We start from the raw sequence: 20,044 nt of genomic DNA, 5'->3' as shown, positions 1-20,044 counted from the left end.
CTGCACAAGTTGTTTTGTTTTGTTCTACTCATGACCATGGCCATTAAGTTTGATGGGTTAACAACAACAACATATTATTACAGTGGTACCTCAGTTTTTGAACGTCTCCATTGTCGAACGTTTTGGTTTTCGAACACCATAAACCTGGAAGTAAATGCTTCGGTTTTCGAACATGCCTCAGAAGTTAAACATGCCACATTGCTTCCGTGTTGAGTTTACCGTATAGAGGCTTCTGTATTGAGTTTTCGGTTTTCAAAGGTTTCGGAGCTCAAACGGTCTTCTGGAATGGATTACGTTCAGAAACCAAGGTACCACTGTGTATGCCACCCATCTGACTGGGTTGCCCCAGCCACTCTGGGCGGCGTCCCACAAATTATAAAACCACAGTAAAACTTCAGCCATTAAAAACATCCCTCAACAGAATTGCCTTCAGATTTCTTCTAAAAGTCAGATAGCCGTTTATCTCCTTGACATCTGATGGGAGGGTGTTCCACAGGGTGGGTGCCACTACTGAAAAGGCCCTCTGCCTGGTTCCCTGTAACCTGCCTGGTTCCCTGTAACCGCAGTGAGGGAATCGGGCAGAAGCCCCTTGGAGCTGGATCTCTACATCCAGGCTGAATGATGGGGGTGGAGACGCTTCTTCAGATAAGCTGCGCAGGACTAGGACTGGAGACCATGGGTTCTTAACCTAAAGTCCACAGATTGGCTTTACATGGTCTGTAAACCGGGAGGGGGAAAAAAAAGAAAGATGTACATAAAATGTTTTTATGTGCATTTTTCTGGTGACAGGGTCCACAACTTTCATCCAAATCTAAGGAATCTGTGACCCAAAAAAGGTTAAGAACCGCTGTCAGAAAAAAATAGAATCTAGTAATATCTAGTAAAATCCCCAGCAACACAGGAATCCTTTGCCCAAGAGCCTCCTGCTCTATCAACTGAGCTATCCAAGGTATTGTAGAGGTTTTGTTTCCATGTTTCTAAATTAATAGATTAACTTAGGTTCATTAGTTTCAGTGGGTCTACTCTGAGTAGGACTTAGTTGGCCTTTGATTTCCTGCTCCATAAGGAAAAGTCAGCTTTCCTGAAAAGAGACTGAACGGGTTAAATGCAGAGAGTCCTCCTGCCTAGAGAGATCCTGAAATGGGGAAAGGGAGCAATGCATGTCACTTTCCTGTCCCGCCCCCCCTCTTTTTCCCTTTCTCGATAGGGGAACCCACCCCCCACAACACCCCCCCACACACACCCAAAAAACTTCCCTTTTGCACATTCCAGCCTGCGATCATAATCGTGCAAGGCGTGTTGCCCGGGGACTTCCTGCCCGCGTCCCCTGGTGGAAATCCTTGCAAGGAGAGGGTGAGTTCAAGGAGGTTGTGGGGGGGTGTGGGGCGGAGGGGCATGATTCAGAAGAGGAGATCCCCGAGCAGGAGAAGCAGATGCAGAGGAGGCAGGGGGGCAGGCGGGGAGGGGGGCATCTACCCCTTGAAACAGCTGTGTCCAAGCACGTGGCTTGCCAGGATGCTTTCCTCTTTTGCACATTGTAAAATAAATCCTGTTCTATGTATTTGGGTAATCTAGTTGCTTTTACACACACACACACACACACATTTGCGTTGCACATTTCAAGCAGTGACCTACTGCTCCCAGCTGTCATGGCTTTCCCCCACAGAGAATTGTGGGAGCTGTAGTTTGCGCTGTGGGTTAAACCACAGAGCCTAGGGCTTGCCGATCAGAAGGTCGGTGGTTCGAATCCCCACGACAGGGTTCCTTGGTCCCAGCTCCTGCCAACCTAGCAGTTCGAAAGCATGTCAAAGTGCAAGTAGATAAATAGATACCACTCCAGTGGGAAGGTAAACGGCTCCCTCGGCCAGTAAAGCAAGATAAGTGGCGCAACGCCAAAGTCAGCCATGACTGGACTTAATGGTCAGGGGTCCCTTTACCTTTACCTTTAGCTTCCTAAGGGTGCTGAACGTTGGGAGACCCCCGACCCCCTCACAAAACTACAGGGCGGCATATAAATTCATTAAGTGAAATAAAATAAATAAACAATAGATAAGGAGAGATGGCATAGGAGGGAGAGACTCACAAATGCAGAACACACGAAGTTCAAGGCTAATCTAAAAGGTTAAATGCAATTAAAGTAGCACTATTAAAATAATGAAATTATACACCTGGGGTCTCTAATTCTTATATCAACCCTAGACCCCATTTGAGCTAAAATGAGTTTGTGATGAGCTCCCCATTCACAGCAATGGGGTTGGAGTTGGTCTTCATGGTCAAATGACTACTTTTAAAGATTTGACGTTGGTAACCGTGTACATCAGACAGAGGCAAACCTTAACTGTGCCACTTTAGACAACAGGAGAAGGCTCACATGACTGAATGTTTCTCTATTAAAATATAGCAAGATTACCTGTATGTGGGAAAACTAGTATGTCAGGGAAAAGTCTAGGCCAGAAGCTTCTTCCTGAGTAGATACTTTTCTATGTGCAAGATATGTTTGTTTGTTTGTTTGTTTGTTTTGTGTGTGTGTGTGTGTCATGTGAGTTCACCTCCTCATTAGGAGACTCAGAAAAAGTTTCACGACCTCCTCAGCTACTTGTGAGAAGGAAGCTTTCGTCCAAATTAACTTTAGCAGAATTTAGGCCTTGATGTTCCCTGGTTTCCATGGCAACCAAAGCCAAGCAGCCTCTGAGCAGATTACACAGATTAAGCAGGTGTGCGTGCATTGTGGCGATTAATGATCACTTCTATTGTAATCGAATGCCCTATTTCATATTCAGCTTCTCTTTTTTAAAAAGAATGATTAAAAAGTGAGGGTTAATAAAAGCTAATTTTTAGTTGGTTTTGAATATAGTTAAATTTGTTACCTGTGGGCACGGGCACACACAGTCCGGGATATATAATGTTTGGGATATAATTTTCATCACATTATTTATTTTATAAAAGGAACTGTTTACTGCCTCCACATAAAATATCGGGGAAATGTATACAGTATAGCAATATTTAAACTTTTTTTAAAAGCAGTATTATCTCTTATCTCTGTTGTCTCTTAATGGCCAATGTTAAGTATCAGGGTTATTTAGAAATATATATATACAGGTTATTCTGCTAATGTTCAAAGAGGCATTTGATACTGAAAAACACCAGTCTCTGACTCTTCCCAACTAGGCCAAAGAGATGGATCCACACCGGAGCTGAACACAGTCCCTTCCTTCGCCTTTCAGGACAAAAACCCTGTCGGGAAAGGATGGGAGCCAGCCTCTATGACGCGAAGCCCAGTAACCTGTCGTTTCATGAATTTTCAAATATATAAAACTCCAGGAAACAACTGCTGCAGGGAGGGTGCCGGTTTTCTGCACGATGAGCAAGAGCGCCGCCGAGAGGAAGAGAGAGAGCCGGGCGAGGCAAAGCGACGAGCAGAGACTCCTTGAGCGAGAGAAGGCGAGGAGAGCAATGAAGATGATCAGGGAAGACCGAAAGCTGGACAGCGCATAACAAAAGAAGCACAGGGAAGACTCTTGAAAGAGGATGCGACTCATGAGGCAAAGGAGGAAAGATGCTGAGGAGGTGCTGAGGAAGGCAGGGTCCTCTCAGGCATCGCCGCTTACGCCACACCAAACATTTGGTAAAAGCTACAGAAATGCATTTCCGTGGCTCTTCCTGGGTTGAGTTGAATGTCATCCCTGGGTGTTTATCACTTTGGTTGTTAATGGTGGCCAGGAGGCAGGTGGGGGAGCGAGTTTTATTTTTAATTTTATAATAATTGTTATTATTTTTCAGTTACAATAATCCAATACTTGCCTCATTATAACAATGCCAAATTATAATACAATTACTAATACCAATCATTCAGATAATTTAGGTGCCCCCCCCGCGTGCTAGAATTGATGGTTTGATGATTGTGGTGCCCCGCAAGACGAATGCCTCGCAAGACGAAAAACCCGCAAGACGAAAGGGTTTTTCGGTTTTTGCGACGCTTCGCTAGACGATTTTCCCTATGGGCTTGCATCACAAGACGAAAGCCCATAGGGAAATCTCGGGGACCTTTTTTTAAATGCTGGCAGTGGGGAGCAAAGCCTTTTCCCCCCCTCCGGACTTCAGAAGAGGTCCAGGAAGGCCGGCGGGGGCGAAAGGCTTTGCTCCCCACCGCCAGCATTTTAAAAGCGGTCCGGGATAGCAGGGAAGCGCTTCCCGCTATCCCGGACGGCTTTTGAAGGCAGGCAGGGGGGGCAAAGACTTTTGCCCCCCGCCCGCCTTGGGAAGAGGTCCAGGAGCGCTCCCGCTGCTTGCGGAGAGGTCCGCAAAGCCTGTCCTGGACCTCTTCTGAAGGCAGGCGGGGGGCAAAAGTCTTTGTCCCCCCTGCCTGCCTTCCCAGGGGCTTTTAAATCGCCCCGGACAGCGGAGAAGTCCTCCGCTGTCCCGGGCGATTTTAAAATGCCGCCCGCCAGAAGAGGTCGGGGGAAGGCGGTTTCCATAGGAACGCATTAATTGATTTTCAATGCATTCCTATCGAAAACCGTGCATCGCAAGACGAAAAACTCGCAAGACGAAGAGACTTGCGGAACGAATTAATTTCGTCTTGCGAGGCACCACTGTACTTTATTTCTGCGTTCCAAAATCTTATTAATTTCAATTACACTCTGGTCAAAATACCAATCCCTTATGCAACAACTGCAATATTAACAACTTCCATTCGTATTGACACAATAAATTATAAAACTACAGGTGAGGCACTCAAACCTATATCCCTGTTCTTCCTGTGTGTGGCAATTACTCTGTCCGAGGGGGGGGGGAGCGAGTTTTAAATTATGTTTTACAGCTTGCTATTATAGTTACAGATAGGTAGCCATGTTGGTCTGCCATAGTCAAAACAAAAACAAAAAATCCTTCCAATAGCACTTCTTCAGTCTGAAGAAGTGTGCATGCACACGAAAGTTCATACCAAGAACTAACTTAGTTGGTCTTTAAGGTGCTACTGGAAAGATTGCTATTATGAATGTGTTTAATTTCTGTATTACTGTGCACTGCTTTATAAGAAATATTTAGTCAGACTGTTGGTCTGTTGAGCTCAGAATTGTCTTCAGTCGAATTCCATGTGCAAGGAGGGGTGAAAGTGAAGAGAAACAAATGTGGCAGCAAGAGAAATAAAACAGGGGGGGGCCACCTCCTTTTGGGCCCCATCCAGTTTTGGTTTTCTCACTGCAGCTCTCCCTGCCCACTATCAGTACACAGCCCTTGACAGACGACAACTGAGAGAATTCAACCCTTGCTAGGAAAAAACAAAAGGTTCCTCATCCCTGGTGTAAAGCTCTAACCATGGGAGTACAGTGGTATCTCAGTTCTCAAACGCAATCTGTTCCAGAAGACCATTTGACTTCCGAAACGTTCGAAAACCGAAGCACAAAGGGCTGGCTACAAGTTCAGTTGGAAAAAGTGAAAAACACACTGCAGAAACAATTTGACTTCTGTTTTTTTTTAAAGATATTTATTAAAGTTTCCAGTATTAATACAATAAAAAAAATCAAAAAGAAAAAAGAAAAAATAACAAAAATACAAAAATACAAATAATTAAAAGCACACAAAGTTTCCATAACTTATTTTCCATTAACTTATTTCCCAGACCTCCTCATACCTCCCTTTTTTGTATTCCAATTCAAATTGTTAATTCAGCAAATCCTTATCAATAAGTTTTAACCTACTTCTAAACCTTTTTTTCCATATTCTCTATAAACATTACAGCTGGAAACCGCTTAATTTGTATCCGACATCATTCTAACATTCATTAATTTTACAGTATTTCTGTAGATAGTCTTTGAATTTCTTCCAGTCTTCTTCCGCTGACTCTTCTCCCTGGTCTCAGATTCTGCCATGACTTCTGAGGTGCGTTCAAAAACGGAAGCAATTACGTACTTCCAGGTTTTCGGCGTTTGAAAATTGAAATGTTCGGCCTCCGAGACGCTTGAAAACTGAAGTACCACCGTACATAGTTCTGTTGTGCCTGATCTAAGAAGTCTTTTATTTACAGGGCACTGGATACCACCAGAAGTCAAAATGGAGGACCAGGACTTTGAAGAGCCTGAAACAGGGGAGATGCCTGAGGCAGGAGGAAGGGACCTGCATGTTGTCCAGGTTGAGACCACTGAAGAGCTGTCAAGAAGGCTGTCTCCGTTCCCAATAAAGGAGGAACCGGAGGACGGGCACTGTGAAACCCAGTGGCAAGGCTTCATGCAGCCAGCACAACCCCCTCACACAGAACATGGTGATCCATGCTTGCGTGATCCTGAGTCTGGAGAAGGCCCTAGGGATTTGCTCATTCTGTCTGTGAATGGAGTGACAGACACTACTCAGTGGCCTCGGAGCAAGCTTACGAAGCAAACCCTGCCAGACTTTTCAAGAGGATCCCTCAAGGTCTGTGAGCATCGCATGGATTCTCCCGCAAGAGTGAAAGAAGAGAGTCCAGACCTCGGCAGCTTGGAGGCACGCTGTCACCACTTCAGGCACTTCTGCTACCGAGAAGCCGAAGGACCCATGGGATTGTGGAGGCATCTCCAGGAGCTTTGCCACCAGTGGCTGAGGCCAGAGAGACACACCAAGGAGCAGATCCTGGAGCTGGTGATCCTGGAGCAGTTCCTGGCCATGCTGCCCCCAGAGATGCAGATCTGGGTTCAGGGGCATGGCCCAGAGACTTGCGCCCAGGCAGCGATTCTGGCAGAGGATTTCCTGCTTGGGTCGCAGGAGCTTGAGGAGCAGAAGCAGCAGGTGAGAACATCTCTTTCTCTGTGAATCCTTCAAGGGGCCCAGAGACAATCTTTGCAGGAAGGCTGCGTTGGACACCTCCAGGTGCCTGCCATTTCAGTTTATAATTTCATTTCATTTCACTTTTAATTTGCATACGGTCTTTCTGTGTTACTATACACAAGGCAGTTCAGGATACACATTTTAGAGGAAACAAATTTTATTGTTTTTTCTTTGTTTTTACTCCCTATTTCATTTTGTAATACAGTGGTACCTCGGGTTAAGTACTTATTCGTTCCGGAGGTCCGTACTTAACCTGAAACTGTTCTTAACCTGAAGCACTACTTTAGCTAATGGGGGCCTGCTGCTGCTGCTGCGCCGCTGGAGCACAATTTCTGTTTTCATCCTGAAGCAAAGTTCTTAACCTGAAGCACTATTTCTGGGTTAGCAGAGTCTGTAACCTGAAGCGTATGTAACCCGAGGTACCACTGTACAATCGTACCTTTGTTGTTGAACGCCTTGTGACTCAAATGTTTTGGCTCCCGAACACCGCAAACCCAGAAGTGAGTGTCCCAGTTTGCGAACGTTTTTCAGAAGACGAATATCTGATGCGGCTTCTGCGGCTTCTGACTGAGTGCGGGAAGCTCCTGCAGCCAATCGTAAGCCTTGCCTTGGTTTTCAAACATTTTTGGTAGTCGAATGGACTCACAGAACGGATTCCATTCAAAAACCAAGGTTTGACTGTATCTTGCTTCTAAACTGTTAAACAATAAAAATAACAATGCTGGCCTATTTTGCAGAGTTGTCAAAATCACACAAACCGCTTTGGGTGCTTTGCTTAACATGCTCTATAAATCCTTCATTTTTTAATTTTTAGGTTAACCTGATGTTTGAAGAGGCGGTTGCTAGCTCACCAGAGGCAGAGGAGGAGCCAACAGCACAACTTTGCACAGAAGGACTGTGGAAAGGCAAAAGTAGAGCCATCATGTTGGGTAAAGATCTGTTCCTCAATGTGGCGTAGTGGTTAGAGTGCTGGACTACAACCTGGGAGAACAGGGTTCAAATCCCCACCCGGCCATGAAGCTCACATAAGTCCCGAAGAAGAGCCTGGCTGGCTCAAGCCAAGGGCACCTCATAATTTAGCATCCTGTTCTCACAGTAATCAGCCAATTGCCTGTGAAAAGACCCCAAGCAGGACCTGAGCACAACTGCACCACTCTCTACACTTGTGATTCCCAACAAACTGGTAAAAAAACCCTCAGTATTGGACTAGAAGAAGAAGAAGAGTTTGGATTTGATATCCCACCTTTCACTCCCCTTCAGGAGTCTCAAAGCGGCTAACATTCTCCTTTCCCTTCCTTCCCCACAACAAACACTCTGTGAGGTGAGTGGGGCTGAGAGACTTCAGAGGAGTGTGACTGGCCCAAGGTCACCCAGCAGCTGCATGTGGAGGAGCGGGGAAGCGAACCCGGTTCCCCAGATTACGAGTCCACCGCTCTTAACCGCTACACCACACTGGCTCTCCAACTAGATGAGAGCCAATAGACTGAAGCTCAATCCAGATAAGACTGAGGCTCTGTTGGTGGGTGGTTCCCTAGACCAGATGACTGGGAGGTTGTCTGCTCTTGATGGGGTTACACTTCCCCTGAAGGAGCAGGTTTGTACCCTGGGGTAGGTCCTAGATCCTTTGCTGTCACTTGAGGCTCAGGTGGCCTCAGTGGCCTGGAGTGCCTTCCATCAGCTTCGGCTGGTGGCCCAGCTACACCCCTATCTGGACAGGGATAGCCTAACTACTGTGGTCTATGCTCTGGTAACCTCAAGGTTAGATTACTGCAATGCGTTATACGTAGGGCTGCCTCTGAAGATGGTTCAGAAACTTCAGCTAGTGCAGAATTCAGTAGCCAGGTTGCTCACCAAAGCAAGATGCTTTGAGCATATTACACCAATCCTGGTCTGACTGCACTGGCTACCAATTAGTTTCCGGGCCCAAGTCAAAGTGCTGGTTTTGACCTACAAAGCCTTAAGCAGCTCAGGACCATAATATCTCAAGGACCGCCTCTTCTCATATGAACCTACGCAGATCCTGAGATCATCCTCTGAGGCCCTTCTCTGTGTGCCTTCTCTGCAGTGGCTCCCCGTCTGTGGTATGGTCTCCCCAGAGAAGTTCACCTGGCGCCTTCATTATACACCTTTAGGCACTGTCAAAAATGTTCCTTTTTAACCAGGTCTTTGGTTAATCTGATTTACATCCTATGCCCTTTTAAAATGTGTTTGGGGGGGCGCTATTGGGTTGTTGTTTTTATTTTTATTATGTATTTTGTGGTTTTATATCTTGATTTTATTCTCTGAACCACCCTGAGACCCCCCCAGGTATAGGGCAGTATATAAATTCAGTAAATAAATAAAATATATATATACCACTTATATGCAGGACGCAGGTGGCGCTGTGTGTTAAAGCCTCAGCGCCTAGGACTTGCCGATCGAAAGGTCGGCGGTTCGAATCCCTGCGGCGGGGTGCGCTCCCGCTGCTCGGTCCCAGCGCCTGCCAACCTAGCAGTTCGAAAGCACCTCCGGGTGCAAGTAGATAGATAGGGACCGCTTACCAGCGGGAAGGTAAACGGCGTTTCCGTGTGCGGCTCTGGCTCGCCAGAGCAGCGATGTCACGCTGGCCACGTGACCCGGAAGTGTCTCCGGACAGCGCTGGCCCCTGGCCTATAGAGTGAGATGGGCGCACAACCCCAGAGTCTGTCAAGACTGGCCCGTACGGGCAGGGGTACCTTTACCTTTACCTATATGCCAAAATGGCTTCCAAGAGCCTCTGATAGAGAAGAGCACCTTGGGCAAGTCACTGTTGCTTTCTCCAACAGGGTGGCTAAACTGGTGACCACGGGCATCATGGTGACCACGGCGGCTCTCAGTCGTGCTGCAGGGCAGATGTCCCGGACACTGAGCTTTCACTTTTAAAAAGCAAGTTTTTAACCCTAGTGGGAAGACCATCATGGGGCAAAGTGTGTAGGTACTTTCTAAGCAGCTTCTGTGAAATGAGACCCCTAACAGCAGCCATTTTATGTTATGCAACACCCTCCCCAGTTACAATTTGTAACTGGCACCTCCTCTCAAAATTCGAAATGTGCCCACTAGTTCAAAAAGGTTGGGGACTCCTGTTCTGTTCTGTGCTGTGTAAGTGTAAATTGACACACAGGATGCTTTCATGAGCACATTCCCCTCTGCCTCTTCCGAAAGATCCTTGCATATAGAAAGCTACCACGTCAGAGGGAAGGCTAGGGTAGACCTCTTTTCCCTGAAATGCTAGTTTTCTGTGTACATGGCTTCCCCACTCCGCATGGAGGAGCATTCCATTGTTTGAACCCTCCACCCACTGCCTGAAGTGAAACAGCCCAAACAGGGGCCAACCACTTCGGTGAGAATTAGATCTTTAGGATGAGAATTAGACCTTTAGTCAAAATGATGCCTTGCAGATCTTGATGGACTATAAGTCCCACCATCCCATATCATTGGCCATGCCTTCTAGGCCTGATGGGAGTTGGAGTCCGGCAGTGTAATATAATAAATAAATATTTTTTTATTTGTACCCCACCCTTCCCGGTTCAGAAAACCGGGCTCAGGGCGGTTAACAACCAATTTAAATCACTTAATTGATGCAACAAAAAACAGCATAAAATACAGTATAAAACGTGAATAACAATAAATTCAGAATTCAAAAATCAATTATGGGGGGGGGGGAATCCACCCATAAACATTAGGCTAGCTGGCTAAATTATTCCTATTTGGGCCAGCGAGAGACCAGGGGAGAATTAGCTGTGGGATCCCAGAGCGGGTAATCTTCATAAAAGGGGGAGGGAAGGAAGGAGAATAAAAGATCAGGCTAAGTTCAAATTGAAAACTAGGCGGAATAGCTCTGTCTTACAGGCCCTGCGGTAGGAGGTTAAATCCTGCAGGGCCCTGGTCTCGTGGGACAGAGCATTCCACCAGGTCGGAGCCATCACTGAGAAGGCCCTGGTGGAGGATAATCTGACTTCCTTAGGGCCTGGCACCTCTAAACTATGATTATTCATGGACCTTAAGGTCCTCTGCGGGGCATACCAGGAGAGGTGGTCCCATAAATATGAGGGCCCTACGCCACAAAGGGCTTTTAAGGTCAAAACCAGTACCTTAAACCTGACCCGATACTCCACCGGGAGCCAGTGCAACTGGTAAAGCACTGGAAGGAAGGCACGACATTGGCTACTCCTGACTTGTCCTGATGTTTTAAGGGAGCTAGCAAATAAAACCCATTGCTTTCTCCTTTCCAGCTCAGGTGTGGCCCGAAGCAAAAAGGAAGATGCAGGACCGAGGACAAGCCAAATTGGGAGAGGATTCAGCAGCGCAAGAAGGAGACCTTCACGTGGTCCAGATGGAGACCACAGGGGAGTCACTGGAAGGGGCAGCAGCACTGCAGCCAATTAAACTGGAGCCTGAGGAGGGGCAGCGAGAGCGCTGGCAAGCCCAGTTGCAGGACTTCCGTAGGACAATGCAGTCCCCTCCCTCAGGGTGGAAGAACCCACAGACCCCACCTGCCCCGGGGAAGCCTGCAGAAGAGGACGGCAGGGTCCTCTCAGCGACAGGAAGGAGCGATGTCAGCCAGTGGCCCAAAGGACTGTGGGTCACCCAAAGGCAGAAAAGCCTGAGCAGAGAAGCTCAGCAGGCTTCTGACAACGCAGACTCCTCTGAGAAAGCAGAAGAGGAGGGGCTTCTCGACGAGGACGCTGTCAGCGTGGAGGCTCTGCGCCAGCGTTTCCGGCAGTTCCGCTGTCGGCAAGCTGAGAGGCCCCGAGACGTCTGCAAGAGGCTCTGGGAGGTTTGCCACCAGTGGCTGAAGCCGGAGAGGCGCTCGAAGGAGCAGATCTTGGATTTGCTGATCCTGGAGCAGTTTCTGAGCGTCCTCCCTGTAGAGATGAAGAGCTGGGTTAGGGAACGCCGTCCAGAGACTTGTGCCCAGGCAGTGGCCCTGGCGGAGGTCTTCCTCCTGAGGCCGCAGGAGCCCAAGAGACAGGAGCCCAAGGTGGGTGTGCCAGTCTTTGGGGTCATCCCAGCCACCTCCAGGAAAGGCTGTGGCTCAGTCATAGAGCATCTGCTTTGCCTGAAGAAGGCTCAATCCCTAGCTTGTCCAGTATGTTGTTTAGTCGTTTAGTCATGTCTGACTCTTTGTGACTCCATGGACCAGAGCACGCCAGGCACTCCTGTCTCCCACTGCCTCCCGCAGTTTGGTCAGACTCATGTTTGTAGCTTCGAGAATACTGTCCATCCATCTCGTCCTCTGGTGTCCCCTTCTCCTTGTGCCCCCCATCTTTCCCAACATCAGGGTCTTTTCCAGAGAGTCTTCTCTTCTCATGAGGTGGCCAAAGTATTGGAGCCTCAGCTTCACAATCTGTCCTTGCAGTGAGCACTCAGGGCTGATTTCCTTCAGAATGGATAGGTTTGATCTTCTTGCCGTCCATGGGACTCTCAAGAGTCTCCTCCAACACCATAATTCAAAAGCATCAATTCTTCGGCGATCAGCCTTCTTTATGGTCCAGCTCTCACTTCCATACATCACTACTGGGAAAACCATGGCTTGTCCAGTATAGCATTGGCAAAGATCTCCCAGTGTGGCTTGGAGAGTATGCTGCCTGGAGAGCCGTGGCCAATCAGTGTAGACAGTATTGAACTAGATGGACCAATGGTCTGACTCATTATAAGGCAGCATTGTATGTTCCCATCTTAATAGTATGCCCGCCTCTTTTACAAACTTTCCTCCTCAGATAGCCCCCAAACGAGGAATGTTATGTGGGAAGAGGGCAAGAGCTACCAGAGCACAAAGCAGCTTCCAAGTGCCTTATCTATAACCTTGAGGACTAGAATCTTACTTTACAAAGGTTGCTCTGCCCACTTTTGCCTCTGGGCCCGCCCACCACTGATCTCAGAAGGTTGCTCAGATGGGAATTTGCGCCCTTGGGCTGAAAAAAAATCCCCCACCCCTGACACAGCTTTTATAATTATTTATTATTAAGAAAAGTTTAACTGAACAGCATAAAATAAAAATAAAGCTATACAGTACTATATCATTGCAAGAGTTAACAGTTACAGTTCTATTAAAATGCTTATCTAATGTATAGGTGTTATTACTATCCATATACATCTATGTTTATTTTTAACCTGCTATATTTTGTATAAATGCATTCCAAATGTCATTCTACTTGTCCATGCAAAGTCTACGTCCATAAACAATCCATTCATAACTTGCACATCTAGTCATATCTATGGATTAAATGGAGCTGTCCAGTTGTCAAATTCCATATAGCAGGCATGTTGTTCAAAAGAATAGATTCCTCTGAAAATGTTAACGTTTTCCACAGGCATATTCATATCACCCATTATTAACTTAGCTTGATACAACACACATTATGTTTCTATGTGCTGTATAAATACCTCAAAAGTATTTCTCAATATCCCAACGTAATTGAATTCGAATGTCTGATTAGGGTAAAAAAAGCAGCTTGGCTTAATTGTTACGTTCAGACCATTTCAAAGCTTTGTGTGGAAATTATATTTATTGTATTGTTTTCTGAGACACAATGGCAAAATAGAACAGATTTCCCTTCCATCGTTCACATTTTAAGGGTCGGAGGCTGGAGATACTAAAAGCTATTGACATATTAACTTTAGCATACTTGAAGAGCTCTGCAAATAAATAGATGTACTTTTTAGGGAGAGTTCCCTGGAAAAAAAGTATATTGCAGCTTCGATTGGCGCTGAATCCACCCCAAATGCCCAGTTTGCTTGGGATTGTGTTAACCTTATGTAGCTTCTTGTATTTCCTGAGTCAAGCTGTTGGTGCATCTAGCTCTGTCCCGTCTACACAGACTGGAAGCAGCTCTGAAAATTTTCAGCCAGGGATCCTTTTCTCATCCCTGCCTGGAGATGTCGGGGATTGAACCTGCAACCTTTTGCATGCAAAGTAGATGCTCTACCATTGAGTCCCTCCTCATTCATTCATTACGTTACTGCCTAATTGAGGGGGGTGTTTCTAAAAGTGGGAAATTTCCCCGTGGAAAAACAGAGCAGCAGACAATTTAGTCATTTTGTTTAGATATTTGTAATCACACAATAGTCCATCCGACATTGATCCTAGTTCCTGATTTGCACTGCGACTGGCACTTGATTTTCCCTCTATGCCAGAGAAGGTCCTAGTCCCTTGTCTGAACAATAGATGCCTATTTGAATTGCAGGTGCTGTTCCCACCAGAGGATGAGCTGAATTCTCTGGAGTCATCTGGAGCCCCTTCAGATTCCCCAAAGACGATGCAGAGGCTCCCCCTGGAGGCCAAAACAGAGGATGAGGTGGACATCAACTTATTAAGTAAGGGTTCTGGTGCCTGATTCATTAATGTTTCAACATTTCCGAGCTCATTAAACCATGGCTTTTGCACTTGTGCTGGGGAAGTAGGAGTGTGTGAGGAGGGGATGCTAAACCTTGTCCCCTTCAAAGCAGATTGCTTTCCCCCAGAGCTGCTGTTCACTGCAAAGAAGGAAAAACGTAAGGGCTTAAATGTGTTAACCTACATATTTTTCTCTCTGCAGCTAACAGCAGCTCCTGAGCGGTGAGGGGCGTGGCCTGACTGGGGCTATGGCACAGAAGAAAAGACTCCCACAGCTGTACATAGATAGATGATAGATGATAGATAGATAGATAGATAGATAGATAGATAGATAGATAGATAGATGATAGATAGATAGATGATAGATAGATAGATAGATAGATAGATAGATAGATAGATAGATAGATGATAGATAGATGATAGATAGATGATAGATAAAAAGGTAAAGGTAAAGGGACCATTAGGTCCAGTCATGACCGACTCTGGGGTTGCGGTGCTCATCTCGCTTTACTGGCCGAGGGAGCCGGCGTTCAGCTTCCGGGTCATGTGGCCAGCATGACTAAGCCGTTTCTGGCGAACCAGAGCAGCACATGGAAACGCCGTTTACCTTCCTACTGAAGTAGTACCTATTTATCTACTTGCACTTTGACATGCTTTCGAACTGCTAGGTTGGCAGGAGATAGATAGATAGATAGATAGATAGATAGATAGATAGATAGATAGATATAGATAGATATATATGGTGGGAGTTTGAACATCATATAGTTTGGCCCCAAGGATGTGAGGTTCAAGTAGTAAGCCAGGAAGTCCCTAGTTTGCAGATCTCATAGAATCATAGATTTGGACGGTACCCCCCCCCCCCCCCAAGGCTCATCTAGGAATCTCAGCTAAAGCACCTATGACAGATGGTCATTCAAGCTCTGTTTAAAAACTTCCAAGGAAAGAAAGTCCACATCTGCAGAGCTAGTCCCCATATCTCCGTGAAGGTCACTGGGTTGCCCCAGGCCAGCTGCTCTCTCTCAGTCACATAGGCACATCAGAAGTTGCCTTGTAACGAGTCAGCCCATTGGAGTCTTCAAGGCTGCAGACAGAAGACCCCTACTTGAAGAGGCCAAGGATTGGACTTTTACAGGGAACCAGGCAGAGGGCCTTCTCAGTAGTGGCACCCACCCTGTGGAACGCCCTCCCACCAGATGTCAAAGAGAACAACTACTACCAGACTTTAGAAGACATCTGAAGGCAGCCCTGTTTAGGCAAGCTTTTAATGTTTGATGCATTACTGTATTTTAATATTTTGCTGGAAGCCGCCCAGAGTGGCTGGGGAAGCCCAGCCTTATGGGTGGGGTATAAATCTATTATTATTATTATTATTATTATTATTATTATTATTATTAAACCCGAGATCTTCTGCATGCAAAACTTTTTTTAAAAAAAATATTTTGGAATGTTTTGGAGCAACTGAAAGTGCTTAAACATTCTTTAATAAAATTCACTCTTGGCTCGGAGACCAAAAGGAAAGTGGCCATGAATACCACAGCCTCTTTTATGTCAGTAAAGGTAAAGGGACCCCTGACCATTAGGTCCAGTCGTGGCCGACTTTGGGGTTGTGGCGCTCATCTCGCTTTATTGGCCGAAGGAGCCGGCGTACAGCTTCCAGGTCATGTGGCCAGCATGACTAAGCTGCTTCTGGCAAACCAGAGCAGCGCACGGAAATGCCATTTTCCTTCCTGCTGGAGCGGTACCTATTTATCTACTTGCACTCTGATGTGCTTTCGAGCTGCTAGGTTGGCAGGAGCAGGGACCGAGCAACAGGAGCTCACCCTGTTGTGGGGATTTGAACCGCTGACCTTCTGATCGGCAAGTCCTAGGCTCTGTGGTTTAACCCACAGCGCCACCCGCATGAATACCACAGCCTCTTCCATGTCAAAGCAAGATTAAATTTGGACTCTGCACAGCTCCCAGGGAGCTCTGCTAGCTGAACACAGGAAGAGGTTGGCTCAGCAAAGGCTTAGTCATCTGAAGCCTTCAAAAGCCTGGCAGTACTTGAACTTTCCAGGTTACTGCTTCTTTTAACCTTTACCTTTTACTATGTTAACTGTTTAAGTGCTGGACTAGGTTTCAACCTCTCCAATTCCGAGTTTAATTGAAACTATTCTGGGTTCGGGACAGACTGAGCGTTTATTTGAAGAACCATGATAGCAAAAAAGGGGAGAGCCATAGCCAGGTGGCAGTGCATCTACATTGGGTGCAGAAGGTCCCAAGTTCAAAACTCAGCATCTCAAAGTAATAGTAGTAGTAGTAGTAGTAGTAGTAGTAATAATAATAATAATAATAATAATAATAATAATAATAATAATAATAATTTATTATTTGGGTTTCCCCAGCCACTCTGGGCAGCTTCCGCAAAGACCAAAAATACACTAATATGTCATTCAGTAAAAACTTCCCTGAACAGGGCTGCCTTAAGATGTTTTCTGAATGTCAGGTAGTTGTTTATCTCTTTGACATCTGATGGGAGGGCGTTCCACAGGGCGGGTGCCACTACCGAGAAGGCCCTCTGCCTGGTTCCCTGTAGCTTTGCTTCTCGCAATGAGGGAACTGCCAGAAGGCCCTCAGCGCTGGACCTCAGCGTCCGGGCAGAACGATGGGGGTGGAGATGCTTCTTCAGGTATACTGGGCCAAGGCCTTTTAGGGCTTTAAAGGTCAACACCAACACTTTGAATTGTGCTCGGAAACGTACTGGGAGCCAATGTAGGTCTTTCAAGACCGGTGTTATGTGGTCTCGGTGGCCGCCCCTAGTCACCAGTCTGGCTGCCGCATTCTGGATTAGTTGTAGTTTCCGGGTCACCTTCAAAGGTAGCCCCATGTAGAGCGCATTGCAGTAGTCCAAGCGGGAGATAACTAGAGCATGCACCACTCTGGCAAGACAGTCTGCGGACAGGTAGGATCTCAGCCTGTGTACCAGGTGGAGCTGGTAGACAGCTGCCCTGGATACAGAATTGACCTGCGCCTCCATGGACAGCTGTGAGTCCAAGATGACCCCAAGTAACACTGGGAATGTCCCCTGAATGAAACTTTGGAGAGCTGCCCCAGTCAGAGCAGATGGTTTCGCTCAGCAAAAGGCAGCTTCCTATGTAAAGAGAAGTCTGCCACAAATGTGACTTGAACGTTCTCACATCGCCAGTCCCCTCCTCCCATTTACTTCAACCTTCCATGATCCAAGCAATTTCTTCCTGCCGTCTCCCCCAAACACAAACCCCAAACATAATTCGCCCCGCATCAATTTTGACATCCTTGCAGATCGATACATACAGATGAACGTGTGCTTCAACGTGGAAACTCGAGAACTGCGGAAGAGGCTCCTGGCCAGGCAGCGCCAGAGACGCCACAGAGCGCGGCAGACCCCGGAGCAGCGGCTGCAGCGTCGGCGCGTCGAAGCCGAAAGGAATGCGCGGCGCCGGGCTACTGAAACCCCCGAACAAGCAGCGGTTCGCAGGCAAAAGGATGCACAGAGGAAGTTGCAAAAAAGGAAGTGCCCCCTTGATCCCCATCCTCTGGCTGTTCTTCAGACAGACTCTTGTGAGACCTTGGCGGGGGCAGGAGATGCCATGATCACCCCCAGCGTCCTTGCCATTGGAGAAGCCAGCGAAGTGGCTGAAAACAGCTGCAGTTCCCGGGCCCTTTCCACCTTTTGACATTGCACCAAATATTTTTCTGGATGAACAGGGCTAGAGGAATCCCAGGCACTGGGTCGCCGGGGCACACAGATATTTGAAATACTTTTCTAGCTCTGTTGGAGAATGTATACACTCAGCCATAAGTTAACATTTGATTGTGTTGGAGGGATATCAGTTCTAGCGTCTTTTGTCATATTTTAACTGTGTTTAATTTATCTGTGTTTTAATTTATCTTTTGGAGTCTGCTACTTGCCCAAGAGCTGACATGAAATATACATGCATAATAAAAAGTTAATTTTTAATTTATTATTCTGAAGTATTTGTCTGCAGAGTTTTTGGTTGAGCAAAATACCTCACCAGACGAGAATGAATCACTGGTATCGACTCACGTTGGCATCCATCTTGTCTTGAGCGACAATGGACTGCACCTCTAGGGGTGATCTGCAGTTCACTGCACGGGGCAGTGGTCATCCGTACATGAGACAGTGCATGGAGCAACAGATATTTTGTAATTTAGAATTTAATGAGAAAAACAAAGGTTTTAACATCCCAACCTACAGTTCAATTCATATAAGTCGAATAAATTTTAAGTCGGGAGATGGTGCATTTACATTTCTAGCCCAACTTGCCTGCTCTAGACTGGCAATTGCTCACTCTCTCTCTCTCTCTCTCTCTGTAAAACATGCTCCTCAGCCTGACTCCTTCCAGATGTTTTGGACTCCCAAGTCTCATCACCTTCCCTCTCCACTCAGCATTGCCACAGATGATCAGGGGAGCTGGGGTCTAGCAACATCTGGCAGACTGCTGATTCCCCACCCCGGTCTAAGCTGTGCCATTCTGTTACAACGCGCCAGATTTATTTATTTATTTCTCACTCAGTAGCTATGCACTTTGAACAAAAACCAGAAAAATGCTGTGTTTCCTGTTAGCAACGTTTTTTAAAAAGGCAGTATCAAAATTATTATAAACGAGAACAGAATATGTATTTCAGATCCCTATCACCATTGTGTTTCTGCATGGTCTCATACGCATGGAACGCCAGATGTTTCCAACATGGTCTTAAAACAGGAGGGGGAACCCCAGGCCTGTGGGGTCAAATGTACTCTACTGTACAAAGGTAAGCGTCCCATCTCTCGTCCCATCGCACTTCTGCCTATGGCCAGTGGTGGCTGGCAATGCCAATTTAAGGGCAATTGAGAAGTTGCTCTAAATGGCAACAGAAGTTTTCCCCATGCCCTCTTAATGCAGCCCAGCCATGCTGGCCTAAGACTGATGGGAGCTGTGATCCAAAACATCTGGAGGGCACCAGCTTGGGGAAGGCCGCTCTAATGGGATGTGTTGTGGCATCACAGCAAGATTGGACAATACCCTGATCTTGCCCACATGTGTAGCTGGCAGCGCGTCATCTCTTCCCGCCCACTTGGGTAGCTGCTGACCTCTGAAACTATCCGTGTGGTGGTGTGGCCTAAGACTGCAAGAAGAGCCCTGCTGAATCAGGTGGCATCAAGTCCAGCATCCTGCTCACAGTGGCCAACCATTTGCCCCAATGGAAAGCCCAAAAGTTGGACCTGAGAACAAGAGCCCTTTGCCCTCCTGTGGTTTTCAGCAACTGGTATTCAGAGGCACGGACTGCCTCTGACAGTTAAGGTGGAAGGTAACATTGGAATATCTAGGGTGCACATACAGTTCAGATGACATACAGTGGAACCTCGGGTAATGTAAACTTCGGGTTACGAAAGTGGCAAACCCGGAAGTGTTTCGCCGTTCGCGCATGCGCAGAAGCGGTCTACTGCCATGTGCGCATGTGCAGAAGCGGTCTCTCCGGTTGCAAAAACTTTGGGATACGGCCGGACCTCCGGAACAGATCCTGTTCGCAACCGGAGGTACCACTGTATTTAATTTCAGATTTTAAAAACCCCAGCACCACCTGGTTAATTTTGTCCCGATGTTGAATAGGTCTTCTAAATGTTTTGCCGAAATCTGCTTCCCTGCACTTTCCGCCCAGTTCTTGCCCTCTGGAGCCACAGAAAACAAGCCTGTTCCATATTCTGTGTGGTTATTTGAAGGCTGGTATAATCTCTCTCTTCCCGCAATCTCTCTTCCAGGCTAAGCCAGGGAGCCAGTGTGGTGTAGTGGTTAAGAGCGGTGGACTCGTAATCTGGGGAACTGGGTTCGCGTCTCCACTCCTCCACATGCAGCTGCTGGGTGACCTTGG

General features: G+C 46.9%; 1 protein-coding gene across 5 annotated transcripts; it reads left to right on the top strand.

The window, feature by feature from the left end:
• Positions 1-1,206: 1,206 nt before the first annotated feature.
• Positions 1,207-18,133, top strand: LOC309364472 (uncharacterized protein). Of its 5 annotated transcripts, none has more exons than XM_081901815.1 (7): positions 1,207-1,353; positions 3,169-3,625; positions 6,026-6,759; positions 7,613-7,727; positions 11,049-11,797; positions 14,004-14,133; positions 17,453-18,133. In XM_081901815.1, the coding sequence occupies exons 2-7, from the start codon at positions 3,529-3,531 to the stop codon at positions 17,845-17,847; spliced, it is 2,220 nt and encodes a 739-aa protein (XP_081757941.1). In that variant the 5' UTR covers positions 1,207-1,353; positions 3,169-3,528; the 3' UTR covers positions 17,848-18,133. The 5 variants fall into 5 exon arrangements, with proteins under 5 accessions (XP_081757941.1, XP_081757944.1, XP_081757945.1 ...); XM_081901818.1 differs by having other exon boundaries at positions 1,244-1,353; positions 3,148-3,625; XM_081901819.1 differs by having other exon boundaries at positions 1,253-1,353; positions 3,225-3,625.
• Positions 18,134-20,044: the final 1,911 nt, after the last annotated feature.

This window comes from Podarcis melisellensis (assembly GCF_964234715.1).
Source record: "Podarcis melisellensis genome assembly, chromosome: 2".
Classification (NCBI taxonomy): domain Eukaryota; kingdom Metazoa; phylum Chordata; class Lepidosauria; order Squamata; family Lacertidae; genus Podarcis; species Podarcis melisellensis.
This window is presented reverse-complemented; position numbering and strand designations above follow the sequence as displayed.